The 26,348-nt window shown below is 37.8% G+C and overlaps 3 protein-coding genes across 3 annotated transcripts; 1 reads left to right on the top strand and 2 right to left on the bottom strand.

Annotated features, from left to right (window-relative positions):
* Positions 1–14,524: 14,524 nt before the first annotated feature.
* LOC137709036 (uncharacterized) lies at positions 14,525–15,448 on the top strand (the record flags this gene model as incomplete). Its single annotated transcript, XM_068448181.1, has 2 exons — positions 14,525–14,924; positions 15,138–15,448. Coding segments are annotated over exons 1-2 (711 nt in total), but the record flags the coding sequence as incomplete, so codon positions are not given.
* A 2,908-nt stretch (positions 15,449–18,356) lies between these two features.
* On the bottom strand, positions 18,357–20,837 carry LOC137709323 (probable nucleoside diphosphate kinase 5). The gene is made up of 5 exons (XM_068448408.1): positions 20,511–20,837; positions 20,050–20,268; positions 19,356–19,463; positions 19,121–19,230; positions 18,357–18,894 (listed from the first exon to the last, which is right to left on the bottom strand). The coding sequence occupies exons 1-5, from the start codon at positions 20,585–20,587 to the stop codon at positions 18,863–18,865; spliced, it is 546 nt and encodes a 181-aa protein (XP_068304509.1). The 5' UTR covers positions 20,588–20,837; the 3' UTR covers positions 18,357–18,862.
* A 496-nt stretch (positions 20,838–21,333) lies between these two features.
* Positions 21,334–26,061, bottom strand: LOC137708471 (uncharacterized). The gene is made up of 12 exons (XM_068447555.1): positions 25,499–26,061; positions 24,779–25,138; positions 24,611–24,700; positions 24,354–24,470; positions 23,894–24,163; positions 23,595–23,748; positions 23,378–23,455; positions 23,038–23,138; positions 22,684–22,854; positions 22,453–22,527; positions 22,102–22,209; positions 21,334–21,919 (listed from the first exon to the last, which is right to left on the bottom strand). Exons 1-12 carry the CDS (start codon positions 25,874–25,876, stop codon positions 21,584–21,586), a joined length of 2,238 nt encoding a protein of 745 aa, XP_068303656.1. The 5' UTR covers positions 25,877–26,061; the 3' UTR covers positions 21,334–21,583.
* Positions 26,062–26,348: the final 287 nt, after the last annotated feature.

Here is a 26,348-nt window from a genome sequence, read left to right as displayed (position 1 = left end):
CCTTGAAATAGGGGCATTTGTAAACATGTAAATTTCGTTGCATACAAATGATGAATCACAAAGCTCCACATGGTATATGACTCATCACAAATAGACAAGTCATGAAAGACATGTGGCACAAATCAAGCAAAGGAAGTACAAAACCTTTCCAAAAGTCAGCAAAAGGGAGAAAATCCCTCTTAAAATCAGCAAAGAGTCCAAGTTGCTCCCAAAACCAGAAAGAAAGCTAAAGCATCTTCATAAAACAAGCAAGAATTGAAAATTACTCACAAAATAGGTAACAAGCCCTATAATTCGGCCAAGGTAAAGGAAAGTGGCTGAAACTAAGACACAAAACATGCCTAAATTATCCTGTGGATGAATCAAGACACAAATCAAGACCAAATCCATACAAAGCAAACTTTGAGAAGTCTATAAATACAAGGTCCTCAGACAAGCATAAAGGTCGACAATTTCTATATTAAAGGGCCGAAATTCTCACAAAATGAGAATCTCTACCAAATCTTTGAAGACTAATATGTTGCCAAAGCTCTCTTTGAAGAACGTACAATCAAAGCCAAAGCTTTCTTTCAACCAAAGCCGAAATATTCCCTTGAAGAATCAACAGGCACTTGTGCCGATTCCTTCAAGACTTTGTTGCAAGCTTAAAACTTGTAACGACATTCGATTCAAGATCAAGTCACCAAGACCCTTGAATCAACAAAATCCCACATCAACATCACCTTTGCCATAGGTTATACACAAACCCAGAGGAGATCAAGTCATCATGACCCTTGGATCAACAACCTACGCATTTACATCAAATTTGAAGATTGAATCAGAGGAAAATTGTAAACAGAGATTGTAACCCTACAAATTCATCAATACAAATCTACTCTGTACACATGTTCTCATTTCATTCGTTACAGAATTTTCATGTTTACAATAATATCAATAAAGTAATTATCCAAAAATTTAAAACAAACACCAAACAAAAAAAAAAAAGGAAATTGTTCAAAACTTAAACTAAGAAAAATAAGTGGATTCAGCCAACATTGGCCCATGTCTAAAAAACAATCTAATCCATGGGAGTGGATGCCTTTTGAAAATCAAAAATCTACATGGTTGTACCTTCATGTTACTTGAGCAAAGTTTGTCTCAATCTTCTGGAGACATGAATGATACTCAGCAATGGCTTGAGGAGAAGTGATGCGATAAGAATGTGACACACAAATTAAACCCTATTTGTGACAATTGTAGTAATGATGTAAGTAGGGATCGTTCTAACCGGGGATTAACTAGGGGTGCTAAACACTTGACTCAAATAAATAAAACTAACTTTTTAAAACACTTAACTCACTTAACAAAAACTCAAAACAAGTCCACAAGATTCCAAATACTTAAAAACACAAAATAAGATAGATTGTAATGACTAAGACTAAACAAAATATGGGGGGAAATGAGGTTTTGACGAAATTGAACTAAAATGCACAGATTGCAATTAAGGGCAGAATGTAAATATGAATGTGATGAAAATATGGATGGAATGCTAGCTAGAAGGTTATTCTCCACACATGTTACACTTGCATACAAGATGATTTTCAGTTGGTCTTTCGATAAATTATGAAACTCAACACCCCGGGTTAATTAGGTCCGCTTAAATTAACCGTCAAGTTCTCCTTAAGTTAATGAATTGGATGGGTTTGCGCAACGCAATTCATAACATTCTCCAAAAGTCCTTTACGTGAAAAGCACAATAAAGATACAATCAAAGATCATTAAGCATCATGAAAACTATAAGTGTTGACGAGGCCTTCGTTACTATGATGAGCATGAAACTAGTGCCAAGAATTCATTTAACGCGATTGTTTATAAGCAACCTCCACTACTTGTGAATATAAGTTCATAACTATTAGGTGAAACTCACTTATATTCTAGCGTCATATTCATGCATGAAAATTAAGCGTGCACTCTCAATAACATACATAAATAAGTTATCAATCAAACGGTTAAACAAATTGAATCCACAACTTATGAAATTCCAACCAAAGGTAATCAATTCATATTGCAAGCATAAACATGGTTTCGAATCACCCCCTAGCTAAAGGGGGTTTAGTTCCTCATACGTACAAGACAAAGAGAATTGAAATTAAACATTGAAATCAAAGGAAAAGAAACACCTAAACATTCCAACAACTCAAACTTGAATTGTATGAACGTTTAGGCTCTCTTCTCTTCCTCTTTGTTGCGGCACAAGGTCTAAGGATAGGTTTTGGGGTGGTATTTGTATGGAGGAATGGATGTGTGATGGTTGGAGGGCACGGCAATGGAGAGAAAAGATGCAGAAAATGGAATGGATTTGCACGGCATTGGTTGTGTGATTGTGATGGTGTGTTGTGTGATTGTTTTGTGTTGTGAATGGGAATCTAATGTATGAATGCATTGCATGGTTTTATAGGGAGAGAATGGATGGGAGAGCATGTGAATGACAGCTAGGAGGGAATGATTAAAGAGGGAATGCATGTGGAAGTGCAAGGGGGAAAGCTGGAAATGGGATGGGAGTGCACGGCAAGGTTGGGATTGTGGTGGGTTATGCACGGCATGGTTGGGATTGTGGTGCAATGATGGAGGAATAAGTGCATGTGGCTGAATTGGTGGTGAATGTGCACGGCAAAGAGAGGGATTTGTGCTGGAAATGAAGGTGTGATGCACGGCTATGTTTTATGGCTGAGATGCTTTTGTGGCTGAATAGAATGAATGCAAAGTGAATGAATAATGAAATGGGAAGGCATGTGAGTGACAACTAGGTTGAATGATGATGTGTGCATGTGGCTGAATAGAATGAATGCAAAGTGAATGAATAATGAAATGGGAAAGCATGTGCAAGGTTGTAGTTTAGGGTGTTTGAGTGAATGGCTGAGATGGTTTGATGAATGAATGTGTTTAAATGGTTTAAAACAGGAAACAAGGCCCTTCCTTGCACGGCAAGGAAGGGAAACACCAAGGGAACACGGCAAGGGTTTTAATGCTGCAAGGGACATTGTTTTGTGACCTAGAATAGGTAGGAGTCTTTGATATTGCTCAAACATAAGGTCTTTAGGTCTTCAATTTCGTCCATTCCTTTTGCTCCAAGCATATGCTATCCATTCCAAGCCCAATTTTGCTCCAAAATGCTCCAAAATGCACCTTTTTGCTTCCTTAGCCATATGAACCTAGAAACACACGAAAATGGCATAAAGGACTAAAATAACTAAAGAAACACAACGTAAATGCATGAGAACAAGCCAATTAAGTCGCATAAATATGCTCCTATCAAGAAGCTCTGCAAACGCTGGAGCAATGTTCTTTGGATACATATCAAGATGACTAGAAACTTCATTGGTTTGAGCTTTGCCCTTAGTCTTAAAGTTGGAAACCTTGGAACTTAAGAAATCGCGCTTCGGGGTCGGATTTCCTCCCTTTGGATTGGCTTCTGCTTAAGGAAAAATTTGTCCTAACTAAGAACATGCAAGAACATTTGAGCATACAAGCATATATATAACACTTTAAAGTAAGCATGCACTCAAAATAATTCTATTGAATTTTACCTAGATCCAATTACCCTTTAAGAATAAAAACCCATTAAAGCGACTGACCCAGTAAATCCACCGGCGGGTCCTTTTCTAGTTGCATATCTTGTTCCAACGTTAAATCTATGACTTCCAAAACCTAGTGAATGGTGAACCATAAGACTGTTTAACAACATTAAAGAGAAGTGAGAGTTTGAGATTCATTACCCTTGAAGCTCATCCTTGTTTAGACAAGGGATTCACTCAAGTGGAGAGCCTTCAAGTTACCTCCTTGCTCCTTGGATCTTTCCTTGTGTTTGTGTTCTTCTCTCCTTGGATGGTTGCTTCTTTGTTTCTCCTTTGCTCCTTGAGGATGCAAGGAAATGATCTCCAAAACACCAAAGGTTTGGTGTCTCTAAGTCTCCACATCAAGGATGAGGTGTGAAGAGAAAAATGATCTCCAAAACACCAAAGGTTTGGTGTCTCTAAGTCTCCACATCAAGGATGAGGTGTGAAGAGAAGATGGATGACTAGGAAGAAAGAAGATTGCTATCTGTTTTCTCCCTAGTATGGCTGACCTCTTTAGAAGACAAGGAGAGAACAAAATTTACTCTTTTGCCTTAAAGAAACTGTAATGAGGTTAAAGTAAAGATGCTTTTGTACCTCATTCTTAAGTGAGTGGCAAACTTGCAATTAAGCCAAGTTCATCTCTACACTCCCTATGGTTGGCCTTGATATGCTTAGTGTGTTAATTGGCCATTTTTTTTTAATTGTTACGCAACTTAAACTCAATGGGCCTTGTAGACCAAAACTCTTTTAGGCCCCGAAACCTGAAACTAATTTAAAAGCCCAATACAAAACATTTCATATGATTAATTAACTAATAAATTAATGTTGACCATCCTCTATTAAACTATTTAATTGCTTATCCATCTCGTTTATAATTATTCACGTTCATCCTTACTAGATGTACGATCCATTAGGTTCTAATTATGAGACAGTGGGTGATTGTCACTCTTAACGGTCGATTGTGAATTGAAACTACATTTCAATTCTACCTTTGATGAAGATTAGTGTTTGTTAATCTTCAGGGCTTTCACAAACCATGAGTGACAACTAACAATATGTCATGGCTACCAAAGCTAAGTAGAAGTGGTTGGAGAACCTATCCAATTACAACTACAATGCAATACGGCCATTGTCTGATTCAATACTCTTGATCAAATTGTTTAAATGATAGTTTGTTTCATGCCTACTATCCAACGTGATACTTCTCTATATGATTCTGTGGAATATGATTTAGAACATTCTTCCTAAATTATATTCATTTGCTTTGGCCATAAACTCCTAAATCATATCTCAGAGTATTCTCCCTCCATAATGGAAGGTTAAATATCCCTTGTTGTGCATTCACATGCCTAAAAGACTAGATAGCTTGACTCCAACAATGTCATGGACACTCTCAATGGAAAGCCTTTAACATAGTTAAAGATCAAGGACCTAACCATTAGACAACTATGATGTCTTAAGTCAAATGACTACCTTGCAATATTGCAACTTATGAGTTCTTACATGACATGTATGTTAGAACTCTCTTTTGATTATTGTTTAGTAGACTCAACAACATTTTAAGCACTTACGTGTTTGTCTTAGTGTCCAACACTAAATGACTTAAGACTCGTCATATTCCCGCTTGAGTTAACATAACACATACTAACCTTAGCAGATTTGCCTATGCCCAATTGACAATCATATGGCTAAGAACATTTTAGGAATGAACGTAAGAGAAATGTCTCGTTAAACTAACTTACTTAGATCACTTCTCTCTTAGGTTGAATACATTCATCGGATTCTATTATTACATAAGCACATGATACAATAAATAGTGATTCACAATAAGTTTTGCCATTCCATTGAACAAATAAGATTTTAACATAATGAGTATTCCAAAAATTATTACATCCAATGAATGGCTTTAAGGGCATACTTCCAACATTTGCTCAGTCGACCTTAGGCCTATGGCTGAGGGTTCGTACCTTTGCCATGACCTTGATGTTTTTTGCAGCCCTTGTGGCCTTGAGATGTTGTAGCATGCGCTTCAGGAGCATCATTCGAGCCAGTAGGGTTAACTTGATGATTCTTCATCAAATGCTAGTTTTTCATTTTAGCAATTAGTAAAACAAAGATCAAATCCAAAAAATTTAGTGAATTTATATGCTCTATATTGTTCAAAATATTGGTGGTATGAAAAGTTGGAATGGGTATTCTTCAAGGGATCCTATTCAGTCAAGTAATCTTTGCAGAATTTGATGAGTGATCAGAGTTGACAAACTTTAGAATTGAAGTCATTCATAGACTTGAAGTCTTGGAAGATTAAATACTGTCAGTCAAGTGCTGCGTTAGGTAAAAAATATCATTCTGGTGATAAAAGCATTTCTCTAAAGCGAGTCAGAGAATGCATAGATTCTTTTTACAAGGTATTTGGTCCGTAATGTATCATGCTTGTGCCTTCTAATGAAGATCATGTCAGTTGCTTTGTCAGCTTCGCCAACCAATTTGTCCTTAGCCTTTTCTATGGTGGCTATGAGACTTTTGGTTGTGAGGTGGAGCTTTAAGTTTTGAGCCCACTTCAGGCAATTTATTCCAGAGATTTTCCAGAGTGGTAAAATTGAGTTTGCTAAGAATCGACATGTCGCCACAATAAAGGGAATGAGATCATGGTCAGTGCTATGGGTAAAAACATCTGTTGGACCAAATTTTGGGCAGGTTCTTAGAATGAATCTACAAGAGAAAAGACAATAAAGATCGTGAAACCAAGCGCCATGGATGGTGGTTCTCGGTGTGGACACTCTGACGATCAAGTTAGAAATATAAGGGAGATATAAGCAAAATGCTCTAAAGGGGGGGGGGATAAGAGTGTCTAAACCCTTGTGAAGAGTCGAGTGTCCTGTTTGCATAGGCATGCGAGTTCACTTTCTGAGTGCTCAATCATCCTCCTAAAATGTCAGGGCATGTTAAGTCAAAACTATGGCTCTATCCATATAGGTGCACCACCAACATGGGTTAGAACTGTTTGTGTCAGGCACTACAGGGATCAAGGCTCCATCTGACCAATTAGATCTATAGTTAAGATTTGGCAGTTAGGACATGATTGGTGATTAATGGTGTTTGAGTGGGAGTTGTTGCACATTGTATGAGTATCCATGATACCTACTCCCGTCGGAGGGTCTATAGGGTGGCGGACTATGTAATCCCAATAGAACTCCAACTACATAGTGGTCTTGAGAACCTCATTGGGAACCACCCCATGTTCACATGTTGCTTCAGTATCACCCTTAGTGTGCTACTCATTCCAAGACAGATCAAGAAATTAGCAAGACCCTAGTGGTAACGGTGTAGACTATTGCAAGGTCACTGTTCCAGAGAGGTAGAACATATGGTCTCACAAAGTCCATAGTCAAAAGTAGAAGGTTTGGGTTCTATAAACATCATTTAGTTTAAATTAAGCATGAAAAGAGTTCAAGTTTCATAGGGCGTATTGTTTTAAAGAAAATTTCAGGTTTCAAAAGCACTAAATTCGAAACTACAAGTTTGATTTAAATGAACTTCCAATTACAAAGAGGTTACTTGGAGGCTGGGAGCTTGTTGAAGCAAAAAGAAGCCTAATATAGGACTTGGGTCGACACGAGCAGCAGCCCAACAATATCTAGGTGCAAACTGCAAAAACAAGAGCCCAGTAACAGCTGGGGCAGGCCGAGAAAAGGAAAGCCCAAGTCTTAGGATTGGACCACCAAATGTAACAAGCCTAAAGGATTGGGTTGTAAAGCATGATGCCAAAACAGCGTCATATTGTGAACGGCATCAGGTGTGGCTACGTGGTTTCAGCACTATACTCACACAATTCACCGTAGTAATATCAAATAACCTTATAAAACATAAAATTGCATAACAAAATCAACTTAATAAAATATTGCATAGGCATGAACAATATGTTTAATTGAGCAACAATGCAGTATATAAAGTAAACTTAAACTTGGGATTCATACTTCATGGTGAATGTTTTCATGCTATTAGGGCTCGTAAAATATCAATTATGTGTTTTAGAAGAACATGGATTGGTTGAAAATGATGAAAGCCTTTCAATGTTGTAGAAGATAATTCTCCAAAATCCTTCAATTCCTTAACACATTAACAGTAGCGTGCTGATAACGTGTTGTAGGTTTATTTTACTGAGGGAAAAGAAAAGGACAAGGTCAGGGACAGAGAGAGTGGAGAGAGTTTGGGAATTATGTGTGTGATTTCTCACCCCATTCTGTCTTTATTTATATAGTGATAAGGAAGAGATAATCTTGTTCTCCAAGTAACACAAATACAACAAGGAAACATCTAAAAGAAATGATAGAATGATACACATAATTTACTAGGATTTACACAAGCATACTCATTATAAAATTAGGACTGCAAAAAAAAAAACAGTAAGACAACACTGCATGTATCTAGGGATGGGCAAAATACCCACGAGTATGGGTAACCACAGTTATCCACCTATTTAAAATGGTTACGGTTATATGTAACTGTTTAGATAACTAAACAATTGTACCCATAACCGTTTACCCGTGAATTTGAATGGATGGTTATGGGTATTACCCGCAGTTATAAGTGGGTGCCCATTTAACTATTTATTTTAATATATGTAAAATTAAAATTAAAAAATTAAAAAAAATTAAAAAAAAACCCTAAATTAATAAATTTTTAGGTCGGAATCTTGCTAAATCTAAGTTCGAGTTTATTTAACATTCACTGCATGCTAAAGTTAAACATACGGTGGTTGGAAGGGAATTGATATATTGACGTGCTTTCATATATATATACATATATATATATATATGTGTATATATATATATATATGTATATTACTTTCGTCTTTGCTAATTAACGGTTATAAATTAATGTTTGATGCTTAGGTGCTGGGCTACTAAGAAAAATCTCATCAATTCGTTGTTAAATATGTTGGTGTTTAATTGTCAAGAAAAGAAAATCTGGACAAATTTCATTTTTCTAATTTTCAAGTTGTTAAAAAACTATATAGATGGGTAAAAATTGGGTAAATGGGTAAAAAAAGGGTAAACAGGTATGCGGTTACGGTTAAATGGATACGCAGTTATGGATATAGTTAATCGTTTATAAACGGTTATAAGTATGGGTATAACTGTTTATGGAATTACCCAATGGGTAAACGGTTATGCAGGTAAGAGATTAAACAGTTATAGGTAAATAACCACGGTTACCCCCGCCATAATCGTTGCCCATCCCTATCTGTATCGACCAGATCAAAAAAGGATACATCAAATCAGACAACATCAAGCATATTGCGCTGAAATTATTTTTCTTACATCATCATCAAGAGCATCAGGATATTGAAGTCAATAAAATTTGATCCCAAGACAACCTTTCTGACCTCTTTACAAAGTCATTGCCAAAGTCTACTTTTGAGAAGCTTGTCCAAGGAATTCATATGCATAAATTGTTTGATTATCAATGCTTGTAATTCTCATTTGGAAGTTTTGCCAAACTCAAGGGCAATATTGAGACGTATACTCATTTAATCTTAATGTACTCTTTTTCCCTACGATAAGTAGTATTTTTCCCAATAAGGCTTTTCCTACTTAACGAGGTTTTAATGAGGCAATTGTCCTAGGCTAGTCAAATATACTCTTGCGTGCTTTCTATTTGCATCATGAACGCGTTTAGTTTTGGCTTAATGCAACTTCTCATTTTTCTCCTTAGACTATGGGCTTTATCCTACCTTGGATTTTACCATAGCCAAGTTTTGTGAGTTTTATTAGTTATGCATTCTTTCGTTTCTTTTGAAACTCGTATTCGTTCACTGTGCCGACAACTTCATCAACTATTCCTACGTCATCACAAGAAGATCTAATGTGCCATCTATTTGAGTATTTACACACTCAATGTAGAGTGTTGCAGTCGTAATATCCTTAAGAGTGTGATTGTGTAAATCCTAGTAGATTATATGTAAGATTCTCTATGAGATCTTTTAGATGTTTCCTTCTTGTACTTGTGTTACTTGGAGAGCAAGATTGTCTAGTCCTATCACTAAAAATAAAAGCACAATAGGGTGAGAAAGCACAAGAGGGTGAGAAATCACACCATAAAATTTTCAAACTCTCTCCACTTACTTTCTCGCTCTCTGATGTCAGCCTTCTCCCTTTTTTTTCCATCAGTAAAATAGGTCTACAACAATTTTTTCATTTTTTATAGGGTAAATTACACTTTACCGCCTCAAGTTTGAGGTCTATTATAATCGCATACAACATCTTCAAAATATTTCACTTTCATACATCACCTACTATTTTATTTCAATATAGTACCTCCGTTACATTTTCTATCCATAGATCTATTAAGAGCTGACGTGATTGTGGTGGGCTCATGGTGGAGAATCCGAGAGAGGAACGGTGCAGCCTTGGACGGAGGAGGTTGCTGCTATGGTTAGGGGAGGGGGTTGCGGGGGAGGTGGGGTTGCCGGGGAGGTAGGGGTAGGTGGGATGGGGGTTTTAGGTTGCAGGGAGAGGGTCGGGGAAGAAGATGGGTTCTGGGAATTTTTTTTTTTTTCAACTTTTCTTTAATTAATTATTTTTAAGTGATATGTGGGGTATGAAAATGAAATGTTTTGAAGATGTTGTATGCGATTGTAATAGACCATAAACCTGAGATGGTAAAGTGCAATTTACCCTTTTTTATATTTATGAGTTTATTCTTCAAGACAACCTACCATACACATTTAGACCCCTTTTTTTATCTCTATAAATAATGAGAGAATGGCAATTTGGTGAAACATTCATTACCAAAAAAATGCCCTCTCTAATTAAGCATTTGTAAAATGAGGATTTAACTACCAAGGGTAAAATAGTAATTATAGTAAAATTTTGAATTGAAAAGATTTTGAATTAAAAAATACCAAATAACCCACTCGCATTATGGGTAGGGTTGCTTCAGTTTGTGATCCAGAATCTTAATTGTCAATTTAAATACTGAACCGAAACACTTTGCAAAATGGAGTGCATTTTTGCTCACCACCCTATTTATCACCGTTAGATGAGTTTAAATTTTGAGATTTTTATTTATCCATTACATGAATCTCGAAATTTAACTTATTTAATGGTAATAAATAGGGTGGTGAGCATACACCACACTAAATGGTGGTGAGCAAAAATACTCTCTACAAAATGCTACCGAAACCGAATCAAAATTTAGTATTTTCAAAATTCAATAATACTGAAATTATTTTTATTTGTTGGTTCGGGATCTGGAATGCATTCTAAAACTTAGTTAAGAAATTGATCTGAAACTAATTAAGAAATTAGCAAAGTACCTTCACTTGCTGGCCACGACAACGAGCCCACTGGTCCTGAACCCATCACATAAAACTAGGATAAGCTCCTTGAACCCAGCAAACGGCTCAGCCAAGAGGCAAGATCGTCATCAGTCACGGGCATTCGCTTCAAGCATAGAGAGACAGAGAGCAGAGAGAGGAGGGTGGAAGAGTCGAGAGAGCAGAGAGAGGAAATGAATGAGGTCAGGTCGAGAGACAGAGACGTTGATTTTGCATCAACGGTTGATGACACACTCCAATCCCGCTATCTCTTAAACACCAGGATGGACACGTGCTGGTCGACACCTGATGGTGACGAAGTCATTTTAACATGCATGCAAGTTAAAAAGAAAGAACGAACATAAATAAAATACGTAAATTTAAATATAATGGAAAATGCAAATACGGGAACGTATTCAGAGTATACAACTAATCAAGAATAGTGCAAAAGGAATATTATGAAATAAATGAGATTACAAAGAAAGTGGGTCCTACACCAAGATGACTCGAAGATACTAATACGAAAGTGCCTCGACGCCAGGATTGTACGCCTCGATTCTAAGTCCTGAAATGGGCGCAAAACAAAACGTGAGTGGACCAATTTAATATAAATAATAATAGTACTAAGAAAACCATTTTTCTTTCAAACATACTAACCCCATTATTTGGAAAACACATATAATACTATATAATAGGTTTTTCTAAAAACTCTAACATGCCAAAATGTTTGTAGACAATAAAACCATATCTAAAAGTGATATCAAAACCGGCCGAAGCCAAATCCAAAGGATCTCGTAAATCAAAACAATGATGCACTCAACTAAGGGTATCATAGTCACCCGAAGGCATATCCATCACCCGAGGGTGAAGCTGTATGACACTGTGTTACGCCAGTGAAGAAATATGGTAAGCTCCATCACCCGAAGGTGAAGCTGTACAACTCTGGATTACACCAAAGAAGAAAAGGTACATAACACACCAACATTAGCCGTGGCTAGTGAAGCTATCTGACACTGGTTTCGCCAGTGAAGCTGTGAGTATGTCATAAATATCTCACTACTCATCAACTGTGTCATATGACCATAGACATATATAGATTCATGTTTTGTGTATGCACTCTATGAATACCCACTAATTAAGCACATAAAACATAATTTAAAATCTCATACCAAGCTTAGAATTCAAAACCTCAACATCTGAAATCATAAGCAATTCCATAAACATGATTTCCATGAACATAAATTTCATAAACTTTAAACTAGTAAATCGTAAATCTTTCATAAAACAAATTAGATGAATCATAAATTCTTTATAAATCATAAATCTCGAAATCTATAAAATGTATCATAAATCGTAATTAATTCATGAAATGTAGAATGCATGCAAGCCTAATATTTTTTATGAAAAAAATATGCAATTTGAGGAGTCCACTCACGGATACTCTGTCGCCGACAAGCAATTCAAACTAGAGAAGAAGGGTCGTCACCAACAAACACACCTAAGCACATCAAAGGACCAATTAGCGAAATGATTGAATTTGAGAAAACAAACGTCGGATTCGGATAGGAGGGCACACGCCACCGCACATGCAAAGTTGAGTCACCAGAAAGTCAGCCGAAAGTCGTCAGTGCCACCATCCTCCAATGGAGGCGTGTGTGCCATGCGCCCACGAGTATGCCATACTCGCCTTTGCAAGATTCTAGAAATTTTTCCTCCAACTTCAAGAGCTCGATGCGAGTCCAAATCAAGTGATTCAAGATCCTACATAAAGCTAGAAATGTGGAGAAGAGATCCATACCCTTTTGAGATCCAACGGAGGTCGGAGCTGGCCGGAAAAGTAACCTGAAAGTGGCCTAACGGCCACGGTTTGAGTTTTTCCAGAAATTGCACAGTGACTTCCCTAGTGCTTTCCATGTTCCCACATCACCAAAACCACCCAAAAAATTACTAATCGTAAACCTAAACACGATCTACAATGATATGGACCAAGTTCAAGGCTTACCTTCGCCAGAAACGGCGAGAATTTGCTGGAGAAGTTCTTTCACAGTAACCGCACTGTGCAGTGCAGGAAGGGGACTTTCAAGGGGTTTTTCTCCTATTTCCTCATTCAAGGACTAACAGGGATTACAAGGGAAGGTGGTGGTGCTGTCTTGTTGTTGTTTTAGGTGTGTGGGTGTGTATGTGCAGCTAGTCAAAGGAGGGAGAGAAGAGTAAGAGAGATGAGCGAGGGAGAGAAGAAAATGAAATTAAAAGAAGGCGAGAGAGAACTCTCGGGGAAGGAAGGAACACTCCAGAAAAATGGGGTAGGGGAACGCGTGCCAACCAAGGGCAAGTCCAAAAAGGAAATATCTCCAATTATAAAATTACCTAAACGCCCTTGACATTCAAAAATTCATAAAAATTTCATTTTAGCTCCAAATTCAATTCCGCTCGCTTTTACGAGTTCGTATCGACCATTGCAACGTAAATAAATTAAAATAATAATTTCTATATGTCATAGAACGAGAGTCAACGTTTTTGCTCCGAGGGGCATTTTGGTAAAATCACTCCTTTAAAATTATAAAAACAGTAAAATTAGGGACGGGTTATTACAGTTGATATTAAATCTCAACCAATCTGACAGTTGTAATAATTTAGAATCTTATATATTATATTACATATTTAAATTAAATTATATACATATATAGTATTCGGTTCAGTTTGGTCCAACCAAATGTTTCTGTTATGGTTCGATTTCAGGTATCTAATGTTTCAGTTTTTTCGTTTCCAGTTCGATTTCAGTTTTCTGGGTATTTTTTTCCACCTCTAGTTGTGTGTGGTTTGCTTCTTTTAACTCTTAAAATTTTTTAATTCGTTTAAATTAAAAAAATTATAAAATCAATTTTTAAAAAAATTAAATTAAATTACAAAGGAATCAATTGCCACTCGCGCAAGCAGGGGAAGAGACAAGTATATGTAAAACAAACAACTATTTTGCAAAACCTTAACAAAACATGCCCTCAGCATCTCCAACCGAGGGCTGGCCAGAGGGCTCGTTTTAGCCTTCTGGCCCTCTAAGATTCTCCAAGATATTAATATTTCAATGAACAGTATAGGGCCATATTTGCCTTCGTCTCCAACAGAGGGCCAGATGGCTCGTTTTAGCCCTGCCACAAAAAACCATCTCCAACCGAGGGCCAAAGGGCCATAGGGCCAAACATAATTTCTTATTTAAAAACTACAACTTAAATTCTAATCCAACGGCTAAATGACGTCAGCTAGCCATTGGATTTGAATTTTTCTTTTGCTATAAATAGGGTGGATATTGGGCTATAATTCACACAACTTTGAATTCAATCTATTTCAATTCAATCTCTTTCAATTCAAGTTTGCAATGAATTCCAACTTTGGATCCTCTTCGGATTCCAACTTGGGGTCCTCATCCAATTCCAAATTGGAAGCAAAATGGGCGCAAATGAGATGAAAAGATGAGGAGTGTGATGAAGAAGTTCAAGTAAGGCGCAACAAACAAAACATAACAGCAGCCATGGTGTGACAGCCAACTGAGGAACAACCTCAATGGGGTGGCTCTATTGCTGGTCACTCTTACAAACCACGAAATAGAGCGATGTCGCATGCCAATCTGATGAACAACTACTTTAACCCCAATTCGGTGTACACAGAAGAGGATTTCAAAAGTCGCTTCCAGATAAGGCGTCATATCTTCGAGCATTTACTTCGTGATGTCCAGCAAGTCAATCCATACTTTCGACAGAAGCTGGACAGAGTAGACCGCCCTGGTTTCTCACCTCATCAGAAGGTTACTGTTGCACTTCGAATGATGGCCTATGGCTCCCCAGCTGATTCGATGGATGAAACCCATGGTATGTCTGAGTCTACATGCCTTGATACTCTTCAACAATTCTGTGACACAATTGTTCAGGTTCACAAAGACGAGTACCTCCGCGAGCCAAATCAAGAAGATCTGAATCGGCTCCTTCGCAAAGCTGAATATCGTGGGTTTCTAGGCATGATAGGGTCATTAGACTGCATGCATTAGGATTGGAAGAACTGTCCCACCGGATGGCAATGAGGCTTTAGTGGAAGGTCGAGAAAGCCAACTATTGTGTTAGAGGCGGTTGTCTCATATGACACATGGATTTGGCATGCTTTCTTTGGAGTCCCTGGATCCCAAAATGACATTACAGTTCTTGGGCGTTCACCCCTTTTCAATAACTTGACGGAAGGTAAAGCACCTCAACTTCACTACTACATCAACAACCGTCAATACAATATGGGGTATTACTTGGCAGATGGCATTTACCCAAAGTGGGCGACACTTGTCCAAGCAATTCCAAACCCTAGGAATGATGCAAAAAAGTTGTTTACCTTACACCAAGAGGCATACCGGAAAGATGTTGAGAGAGCTTTCGGTATTCTACTAGCACGGTGGAAGATTATTAGCGAACCGGCAAGAGGGTGGAGTCGAGAAAATTTGGACTCCATCATGATGTCTTGCATCATATTACACAATATGATAGTGGAGGATGAGCGAGATGAGTATATTGATGGAGAGTCCGATGACGACCAAGAAGATCCAAATAGGTCAAGAATGGCTCATGCAAAAATATATGATGGGCCTAATTTGCCTTTCAATCCGAGAACTGGTAGTATCTCTATAAATGAGTACATGAGGTGCTATAGAATGATATGTTCTCGTGCCACAAACAAGTACCTACAACATGAGATCTTGTTGCACATCTTTGGGCCAAAAGAAGTATGGAGTAGGCGTTTAAGTTTTATGTTGTTAAATATTTTTTAAAATGTTGTTTAAGTTTCATGTTGTTAAATGTTTTTTTTTTTATGTTGTATAATTTGTATGTTGGTTTATGTTATATAATGTTATTTCATATTGTTTAATGTTGTTTCATGTTACTTAATTTAATTTAATATTGTATAATGGCTTAGGAAGTTATAGGAAAAAAATATAATTTAAAAAAAATATGAAACAAATTTTGTGAAACAGAAGTTATAGGATGACAGCCCGTCTCGAATTATTCGAACCGTAGGTGTGAAATGACGTTTTTGCCCCTAGTGGATATTTGTCATTTGTGTGATTGTTGTGGGGGGTTGGCTGGTTGCATCTGGGCCGCACAATTCATCCTCATCTCCATCACCTTCTCCCGTATACCTTATTTCTCTTTCGTACGGACAAGTACCAAAACCCTTGAAAACGTTGCGGATCAAGGTAGAAAACTATACCTTTGTGTTCGTGAGGACTATACGAGTCTAACCATACCAATTTCAGGTAAGGAATACTTCGATTTCATGTTGAACCAGGGAACCCCGATTTTGGTCACTGTTCATGCACATGTGAAATGTTGTTTTTCAGGGAATTTGAAGCTTGTAGGAAGCTTAGTGAGGTCCTTAGGAAGCTCGAGGTGGTTCGTTAGAAGGATTTGGACGTCGGGATCGTGAGTTACAGGTTTGGCCGGATTTTGCGAAGTTTCTATAGCGAGATTCTGTGAATTTCAGAGCTTGAAAGTGGTAAGGTTTTGTTCTACTTGTTGTAAACTTCATTTTGGTACCAATTTCATGAAATTTGGTTGAAAAACGAGTGAGAAACGAAGGTTTGAAAATTTTCATGTTTTCCGGCGACGGCGATAGCACCGGAGATGTGCCGGAGAAGAAGACAGAATATTCTTAATGGCATCAGGTTAACTTTAACGGAATCTGTTAGTTTTAACGGAATATTCCTGATGCCGTCAGTGTGCCTGACACATGGCCACGCGTGGGGGGCGCGTCTGGTTGTGCCTTGGTTACTTACAGTTTATGTAGAGGCATTCGACATGGCATATTTCTGAGCATGTTTTCGATATATGTGTATATTCTATTTTCTGGGAAACTTTACAGGTTTTACGGCGAGGGGTTAGAACTTTTGATATTGAAATGATTTTGAAAAGCTTTGTTTTTGCCCACTCACACTTTCTGTTTTGCGCCCTTCCAGGTTCTAGTTGGTTTGCTCTTTTGGTGGCTTACGAGGAATCCACGACATATCTGACAGATTATCACCAGTGTAGGACTACCTCTGGGTGTGTTTAGTTAGTATTGGTTCCTTTGGACTGCACTAGGCTCTCGGTGCTCTAAATATTATTTTTCACACTTATGCTTGCACATGTATGTTAATTACTTTGTTTAGTAGTTTGGTTTTTATTTATTCGTACTTTTATTATTATCGTTTGTTTCCGCACTGTGCACATGGCTATGTCACCCTCACGTAACGGCTAGCACGCCTTGATTTTAGGCCAGGGTGTGTCAATAAAAATAGAATTTAAAATAAATTAAAGCAACTATGTGAAATAGAAGTTATAGGAAAAAATGGAATTTAAAAAAAAAATGAAACAAATTTTGTAAAATAAAAGTTATAGGAAAAAATAGAATTTAAAAAAAAATATTAAAAATAGAAGTTATAGGAAAAATTTTGTCAATAAAAAATAATAATAAAACTATAAAAAAAAAATTCAAATGCAACGGCTAGCTGACGTCAGCTAGCCGTTGCATTTGAATTTTTTTCTGGCCAGCCCTCTAGCCCTCTCCGATTCCGTGGGGCCCTCTCAGATTCCAGAGCCCTCTGGCCTAGCCCTTGGTTGGAGACGGTTTTCGGACAATTTTCGGCCCTCTGGCACTCTGGTCCCTTTGGTTGGAGATGGCCTAACATTTTGAAGTTTACAAAAATGTATTTTGGCAATACAGAACACCCACACACTTTAAGATGAAGAAAGTTATGGTTTCACACAAACTAATTGACAATATGAAGAGTGGTCCAATTACTATAAGCACATGCAAGGTCTCATGTCTCCCCAATGTGGGATTCACTCTCTCAACATGATCCCTTATGTGTGGCAATTTACGTGTGACGTTTTTTCAAGTCTAACAAGTGAACAACACAAACGGAGTGATATGGAACACATGTGGCCATTGAGTTTCACATGCGAGACAACTTGCCCGGATATCATGAAGAAAGTTAAAGTTCCATCATAAAATCAATTGATAATATAAAAAGTAACTCAATTACTTATAATATTATTTATACGTATATTCAAAATCTTCTTGGTGTAATAAAAAATTTGGGAAACAGATACGGAGATAGAAGTGATAGATTGTACAACTTTTGCCACAGGTTTTGAATAATAACTTCAGTAGTGGTCAGTACTGAAAAATATTCAACCCAGCCTTCCGACACCACAGTAATTTACCGGCTTTAACCTCCCACTATTAATATGTTGTGATCAGTACTGAAAAATAAAAGTTCATTGGGAAATTGATTAAAATAAAAGTTCATGGGAAAACTGGCAACCTCTTACAAGTTTCAGGAGGAGGCAATCAGCAAATAACTCAAAATAAAATGTTGGCAGCAAATACAGTGATTTCAAAAAAAAAATGTCAATCTGGATCACACGTTCCAATACGAATCCATTTACATAAATTGTCTATATCGAAGTCCAACATTAACATATCAGACGGTATAACATGAGCACATTCCCCTCGTGTACATGTATACAACAATGGATGCAAATTATCACCTGACGAACTGTGTCCCGAAGGTGAAACTGGATTGAGATATGGGGAAGAAAACTGATGTTTTCAACACATCTGAGGTGAATAACAATAAAAAAAATAAAAAAAATAAAAAAAAACATCGCTTAGGAAGCTCCATGTGATATCCGGCCTGTGATACTTAACAACTTTAATAGATAAGATCATATGTAAGTCATGACAAAAGAGCAGAGTTGATCGAACCCGAGATTGAAGAGATTTGTACGATGTAGCAATTGGTAACAGAGGGCCTAACTGTCATAAAGAATTGGCACAGGAGTTGTCCTTGTCCTTCTGGACATTGTGTGGAACAATCGAATGTAAACAGCCTTTTCTAAGACAGGTTGTTCTGCTTTTGAGCTTTCATTGACTACAATTCGTCATGCTCCATGCTTCCGCTGCCTGTCAAAAGAAAGACGCAGCATGCACTTATGAGACACTTGAGGTTGGTAATAAACAAGAGAATCGTTTCTTTTTTACTTCAGAACTCAGTTCAGAATTTTGTTTAGCATAGTGAAACAACACTTTCGAGTTTGTGCTCTAGTTGTTAGATCATTGTCTTCTATGGAAAAATGTTTGTAGGTATGCTGAAATCCAAAACTACCATCAAAAGGGAGAAAGATTTTACCTGGAGACTTTTCTTTGAAGAAAAATGAGATCTCTCGTTGAGCTGATAGAAGAGAATCCGACCCATGAACACAGTTTCTTTGTAAATCCTTCCCGCACAATGCTCTTATGCTGGGGGAAAAAAAAGGAACTAATCAGGACATCCAGCACGGAAATGGATACACGGTTAAGTTGTACTATGAAATTTAAGAAAGAGTTAACAAGTATAAAGACGATTAAACAATAACATAAAACACCTGTTGGGATGAGTAATCTTTGCTTTACTTGCATCAGTTGGGCCAATTAAAGTGCGCCAATCTGCAACAGCGTTTTCCTTCTCCAAAACCATAATCAATACTGGTCCACTGTTAAAGTAATGAGTGGGAGGAGGAGAGAGAAGAGAACATCGTAATGCAGCAACAACAAAACATCACACTCATAATATTTCGGTCTTCTGATTAAAACAAGGAACTATTTGCTAGAACGGAACTAATAAGCTTCCGATCATTCTCATACGTATAGATAGCTCATGTGTGAGATGAATTCAGATTGCCATGGTAAGGCACTGAGTGAACAATGATGCCTTCTCTTGATCAGTTATTACGAAGTGAATACGTTGCATATCTATGCTTATACATAAGTTAAGCAGTTTTGTTTGCTACAGTTCATTGGCATGTGTTCACGGGCAATGAATGCATATATGTGTGTTTCGAGTAGATGCCAGCAAAGACAAGAAAGATACATGTTGACATGTAAATTACTATCATAGAGTAAGAAAGATGTGAAAGCGAGACGGAAACATAAACAAAACCATCAAAGACGTTTAAGTCAATCAGCTATGCATCACAAGAAACAACTGATGTGAAGCTTGCGAAGATTAAACATCCAAACATATTGATCTAGCAATTAGCCAAGAAAACTAAGAATAATTTCCATAAGTTCAACAGATACCTTGTCATGTACTTGACTAGGTCAGAAAAGAAGCTCCTTGAAGAATGCTCGGCATAGAAGCTCATTGCAGCGTCCTCGTCAAGTTGGACGAGCCTTTCGTTGAGGATTCTAAAACCAGAATCCGAAATAGCGTTCTTTATCTTATCAGTGTAGTTATCATACAACCCATCTGGCTTTATTATTGCTAATGTCATCTCCTTCTCTGCAGTTGCATCAGACCTATACTTTTACAAAACATTAAATCAAAGACCCGTTAGGAAATACTACTCAAATACATATAGCAAGCAGTTCTACTCACGAGCGTTTTTGCTAAAAGTGCTTTTATTAGAAGCATGTCGAAATTTGTATAGAAAACTGAAGTGCTCCCTGGAAAAGCACTTTCAGTGTAATCTCAGCCTCCAAACATGGCGTTATTATTAGTAATCAAAAGGGAGACTTGAAAACTTTAGATTCGGGGTTACCTGCAAGGGAGAGACAGAGAGACCACAAAGCCGATCAAGAGAAAGTTAGAGACGAACGAACCCACTCTGGGGAGCATCTTGTGATTGAAACCAGCAGTGGATTCACTGTAATAGCAATCGAATTAGTTGCTGCACAATGACACAATAAACAGAATCAGATAATTGGCTGTTTGGTTGCCGACAAAAAAAGTTCAGTGAAGATTGATGCTCTTCGATCTCAGAGGGAGAGAGATTTAATTTTCTCGGCATCCAAACAGAAGGTTGGTATGGACTAGAAAGAAAAGGAAAAGGGTGGGGTGGGGGCGGGAAAGGGCAAAAAAAGGGACAAACCAGAAAATTGGGAGGTTTGGAGTTTGGGCTGGCTAATGACAACTATCGAAAAACCGTAAACTCTGAAACGGACTTGAAATTATTTGACTCCCAATTACCTTCTCGTTGAGTTTATAGGTTGGAAGTTCGGTCAAACCATGTGAATGTGCGAGTTTTGAAGTTTAACTTATATAGATGATGATTTTAAAATTAAATTATTATAATGTAGCTCAAATTATCTGTCTTTAATATAAATATATCATTATATTAAAAAAAAATACACTAATGATTTTGTGTATTTGAACTTTCATTATCGTGGAATTCAGTCACTTATCACGAACTCATTTGAAATGGTATTTAAAACGACGATAAAAGATGATTATTGTGAAGTGTTAACAATGCCTTTGAAATGTTTGGTCTCTTGTGTCTTGCATTAAACTAGATACACTCATTAGATTTAATATATCTTGAAGCCAGAAATGGACGTTAGTTTTTAAGAAAGGGATATGTTTAATTCATGATTAATCTTCAAGTTCAACAATATTTGAAAGTCGCCATCCGTTCCTGCTTCAACATGTCTCTGAGTCTAATAAATGCAGTCATACGCACCAAACGAGGCCTAAAGAAAATACAACACATATGATAGAGAAACTTCGATTAGAAGAAGAAATTTCATCATATATTAAAAACACAACAGATGTTATATACAAACATAAGATTCTTCTGCTTTGCTCTTCAATTCCTTGATATACTATATCGTTACATCATCCTGCGAATAGTTCATAGCAACAATTCAGGCACTCAAAGCAGGCAAGGGCAGTGCAGACTTGTGTGAGAACAATTGCGCACTGGTTGTTCATGTGCGAACAAGTCCTAATGAAACACATGCAACAGACGCGGTCGAGTACTCGGCTGCAGCAGTTGGAAGCCGCGTTCACCAACATTTCTGTGGCATCGGCCGGCTTTTCTTCTTCACTTCCCGGTGCTTTGTTCTGGACCGTTGCAGTCAAGTTACCAAAGCCAAAACCCAGGTTTCCGAGGATTATCACCTTCTGGCTATTCGACCCTGGCTTCTTCCACTGAGTAATTTTGTTGTAGACCTACTTGAAAGTTGGAAGCAATTAGATTACGTCTATTATTTATTGCTAAGCAATAAGGGAACTTCAATGCGAGCGTTAACTGGTTATAAACTCAAAAGCGTCATCCATGAACTCAGTTATTTTGAGATTATATGACTAGCAAGCATCATATAAGAAACACGGGAAGAGCTAAAGATGCATACCTCTTGGATCATAACTGATTCCGGTGCTTTCTTCCCCTCATTAGTCAGCAATAGTATCATGCAAGTGTACTCAGATGGAACCCCAGTTTGTTTGCTCAATTTAGAAACCTAGAAGCAAAGCAGGTTGAACAATTGTAGTGGATGTCAAAAGAGTACATAAATCCGAACTTATACCAACAAAATAATTAGCATGAAATTTGACTAAGAAAAACTCGTGATGGTTATGGTTAGATAAGGTAGAGATAGGGAATCGGTGCAGTTGCAGAAGAGCATGCAGCCAGTCTTGCTTATCTATGATTCAATGACAGAAGGATTCATCAAACTCCAACCAAAAAATGAAAGAAAAAAAACCTTCTCTTCTAGCTCTTTACTTCCCAATAACCATGCATGAGCTGTAAGCATGTCAATGTGCCTTCTTGCAAGCACCTGTTCCAGAAAAAAGCAGGTAAATGAGTCCATTTCTTTGATTTGAAGAGAAAAGAAGGCATAAGTTCATCAATACCAAAAGTACTTGCAGGGAAGTAAAGAGGGCAGGCAGATCATTGCTTACTGTGATTCTACATAACATTTTCAATTTCTTACCTGATCAAGTGGAATATCCTTAGATCTTTGCACTTTCAAGTCTATAACAAAATTGCTCATATCAGCCAAGGTACCACGAACTTTAATGGAATCGGGAAAGCTTCCCTCGTATCTGCCTGACATGATCAATGGACTTCCAGATGAAAGGTCTGGGATATGAGATGGATACCGCTGCAAGGAGCAACAGAAAAGTACAACATGCCGCTATGCAGTTAGAAATTGGAATGGAAAAATTGTTAGACGAAAAGGTAGTAATATTTAAAGTCCTCCTAGCAAAATAGACTCTAATATCATTAAACCTCGAGATACAAAATGGGACACAAAATTTCAGCCAAAGGCCCAAGACTAGCATACCTCAAGTGAATCAAGAGAGTCTAAAGCATCCACGGTTATATTGGCAAGAATCACTGACGATGCACTTGTGAATAACCTTTGCATTTTATAGTCAATTGACTCTGCAACGAAAGAATATATTTAAGTATATAATACTATATATTAATAGCTTAATACATGTAGGAAGAGAGAGAGAGAGAGAGAGAGAGAGAGAGAGAGAGAATTCCTTAGTTTGAGACCATCACACAAGATCAGCATCATTACTAATAAAACACATCCTTATCGTATTTTGTATTGACAACTTATTATTTTGGTGAACAATGATGAAATTACAGTTAAAAGAAAGGGGGAAGGAACTGACCTGAATCATAAGCAGCATCATAGTAGCCCTTCCCAATTTGGGCTAGCATTTGCAGGAAGTAATGGTTACAATATAAACCTGTCAAGATATTTCAGGAAAACTAAGTTACAAATTCTAGAAAGGAAGAGTAATACGATCGTCAATATTTTAATAGTTGTCAAACTAAACGATCTTGATCCAAAACAAAATCCAACAAGTAAAGGAACAATACCCTTACCTATGCCAAGAGTAGATATGCGAGGACAAACTGAACCTGCACTTGCATAACCTTCCATAAAAGTGCAAATCTCCCTCTCATTTTCAACTGCGCCGTCAGTTATGAGAAAGATGAAGGGAAGTGAATCAACCGTCTTGGCCAACAATATCATAGCCTAAAACAAATCAGACCACAGGATACAAAATCAGATGCTCTTCAAAGAGTGTGCATGTTGTTGAAATCGATTAGACAGAAATCATTTCGAAATATGCATGAATGCACAGTGGTAACTAGGAGGACATGTTTAACATTTGGGGTACCTCTCTGAAGGGAAGCAAGATATTTGTACCACCATTCGCAATAAGATTGGCGTCAACCCAGTTCTTAGCTTTTAGCATTGCCTCATTTGTTGCCAACTCCATTGATGATGAGAATAAGTGAACCCCTCCATTGAAAGCTATTATGTTGAAAGTATCTTCTCGGTTGAGATTAGAAAGTGATGCCAACAGTGCATTCTTTGCATTTTCAAGAGGGTCTCCCAGCATGCTTCCACTCATATCAACAATGAATATAACTTGCCTTTTAAAAACCTATAAATTCAGCAATATAAAGTTAGAATTACCATGGCATAAGGCCGTAAAAGTCCGTTTAATAATAAAAAAAATTATTTGGGACATGGAACTGGAAAATTCACCATCTAATGCGAATGATTATCCCATTACAACCTCAATGCAACATTATATAAAATTAGAATGAAATAGGTGTTAGGGCTAAACGAACCCTTCTAATCTGGGTATTCCCGGGCATCAGATAGAAGTAGAACATCTCCCTATCATCAAAATCACGAAGCGTTGGAGATTGCAAGAACACACCACCATACAAGTCATTTGTATGAACCTGTAAATACAGTTTCCATTCAAGATGAAAAAACACATATCATGATCGCTCCGTGACCATCATTTTCCCAAAAAACTTCTCACAAAGTCATGCATATCACAAAATTCATTAATAACACAAGCATTGATTCAAAGCCTTACAGTGTATGAAAAACTAAAGGCCGCATTTGACCATGATTGTACCTCTGCTTCATATGAAAAACTCAATCTACCGCTTTGGCGCCTCACTTCCTACAAAACCAGTAGTCGGTAATCAGTATCACTTCACATACATCCAAGGACTATGTGGAACTTACGAAAATGATTTACCTTAAGAGGGTGGCTGGTACTTTTACATGAAACGTCTATGTTAGTACCGACATTCACATTCAACAAAATCTTTTCCCGCTTTGAAATTTTCCTCCCAACGGGATTGACATATGCAGGAAAACGAAAAGGTACACTGAGGGAGAACTGGCCATCATGATACAACAATTTCTGAGACCATCTGATCTTGAATGAAAGTAATGAGCCTCCATCAACCTGTGGGACTTTCAAAGTGTATGCCTGGCGTTTCAGAAAGTAACCATCTTGGCCTACTTTCTCCACATTTCTTGGGTCCTCCGCCACGATCAGCTGAGTCCGATATGATCTTCCGGCGGCCTCAGCCTCAACACCTAGAAGTGAACCCTGTTAGCCAAATCATGTTCTTTTCTTGAGAATTTAAAAATATAGCCTATAAATCTTCATATTACAAATAATTAGGTACCAAAATATCAAAAAAAAAAATAAATATATATATATATATTATTTAAGTCCTTCCATTTCCAATTTCAAGTCTTCAATTAACTTAATTCAGATTAATCACTAATACAAATTTCTTTTCTTCTTTTTTACTGAATCCGAAAAAATAAACAAATTACATTAACTTAATCTAGAATAATTAGTAGCATAAATTTCTTCCCTTATTTTTTACTATTTCAAAAAAATACACAAATTTCAAAAGATAAAAAGCTTCCAATGGTCAACATAAGTCAAAAGTCCCACTACCTGCTCGCCCATCGGCACGGCCAAGCGACACTCGCACCTTTTCGCGGCGGAAACACAATGAACGCGCCACGTGCCGCTCACGGTAACAAACGCAGTGTCCAGATAAACCTCGATCTCCATACCTATCCCGTGCATATGCAGAGGTATCAACGCGGGCGGTTGACACAGGCCGTGGACGTACGGCTGGTAGCTCGGAATGTCCGGATTATCGACGATTTCCGGGTCGGAAACCACCGCGTACACCATGGGAGCCTCCGGAAAATAAGCCTTGGATGACCTCTTCATCTCCGACGGATTGGGGACCGACTCCTTGCCGTAGAACACCCGCTTGGAGAGGCCGAGGCCGTACTCGACGCAACTGGTGAACTCGGCAGCCATTTCGCCGGAAACTTAGGGTTTTGAGAGCTGGAGAGAGAGGTGGTGAGATGGTTTGGAAGGAGAAGGTGTGAGGTTTGCGAAGGTAAGCTTTCCGCTTTTGGCTTTCGGCTTTCGGCTTTCCGCTTTGGGCTTTGGAAGGCAGTTAAAGAGAGAGGGGACGAACAGTCTGGTGGAGGGAAGATTAATTTTTTAATTAATTGTGGGTTTAATGAGTATTTAACGGTGAAAGTGCCAATTAATGTCAGACATGTTTCTGTCAGTGGTGGGTTTCTTCTGTAGCAGAACTTTTCACGACAAAAAGACAAATCGGTGGGGCACAAGTCTTGTACGTTGAGGGATAGATATGGTGTCTCGAGGTAGATGCTGAGATCGTGTGCCCGCTACTGGGACCCTGCCACGTCTGTAAATTCTCTACGGAGAAGCAGCCAAACGACCACTGCAGAGAGATTAAAACTTTAAAATAAATTATATG

The sequence above is a fragment of the Pyrus communis genome, chromosome 11 (assembly GCF_963583255.1).
Source record: "Pyrus communis chromosome 11, drPyrComm1.1, whole genome shotgun sequence".
Taxonomy (NCBI): Eukaryota; Viridiplantae; Streptophyta; class Magnoliopsida; order Rosales; family Rosaceae; genus Pyrus; species Pyrus communis.
The sequence above is the reverse complement of the archived record's forward strand: the minus strand, read 5'-3'. Positions and strand labels throughout refer to the sequence as shown.

Excerpts from the sequence above, each read along its gene's own strand:
- LOC137708471 (XM_068447555.1), bottom strand. The coding sequence starts at position 25,876 with ATGGCTGCCGAGTTCACCAGTTGCGTCGAGTACGGCCTCGGCCTCTCC. Across the intron at positions 24,471-24,610 it reads CCTTTAGTTTTTCATACACT|GTTCATACAAATGACTTGTA; the intron begins GTAAGGCTTTGA and ends CTGTATTTACAG. Across the intron at positions 23,139-23,377 it reads TGATGCTGCTTATGATTCAG|AGTCAATTGACTATAAAATG; the intron begins GTCAGTTCCTTC and ends CTTTCGTTGCAG.
- LOC137709323 (XM_068448408.1), bottom strand. The coding sequence starts at position 20,587 with ATGCTCCCCAGAGTGGGTTCGTTCGTCTCTAACTTTCTCTTGATCGGC. Across the intron at positions 19,231-19,355 it reads AAGATTACTCATCCCAACAG|CATAAGAGCATTGTGCGGGA; the intron begins GTGTTTTATGTT and ends TTTTTCCCCCAG. Across the intron at positions 18,895-19,120 it reads CTTCAAAGAAAAGTCTCCAG|GCAGCGGAAGCATGGAGCAT; the intron begins GTAAAATCTTTC and ends TTCTTTTGACAG.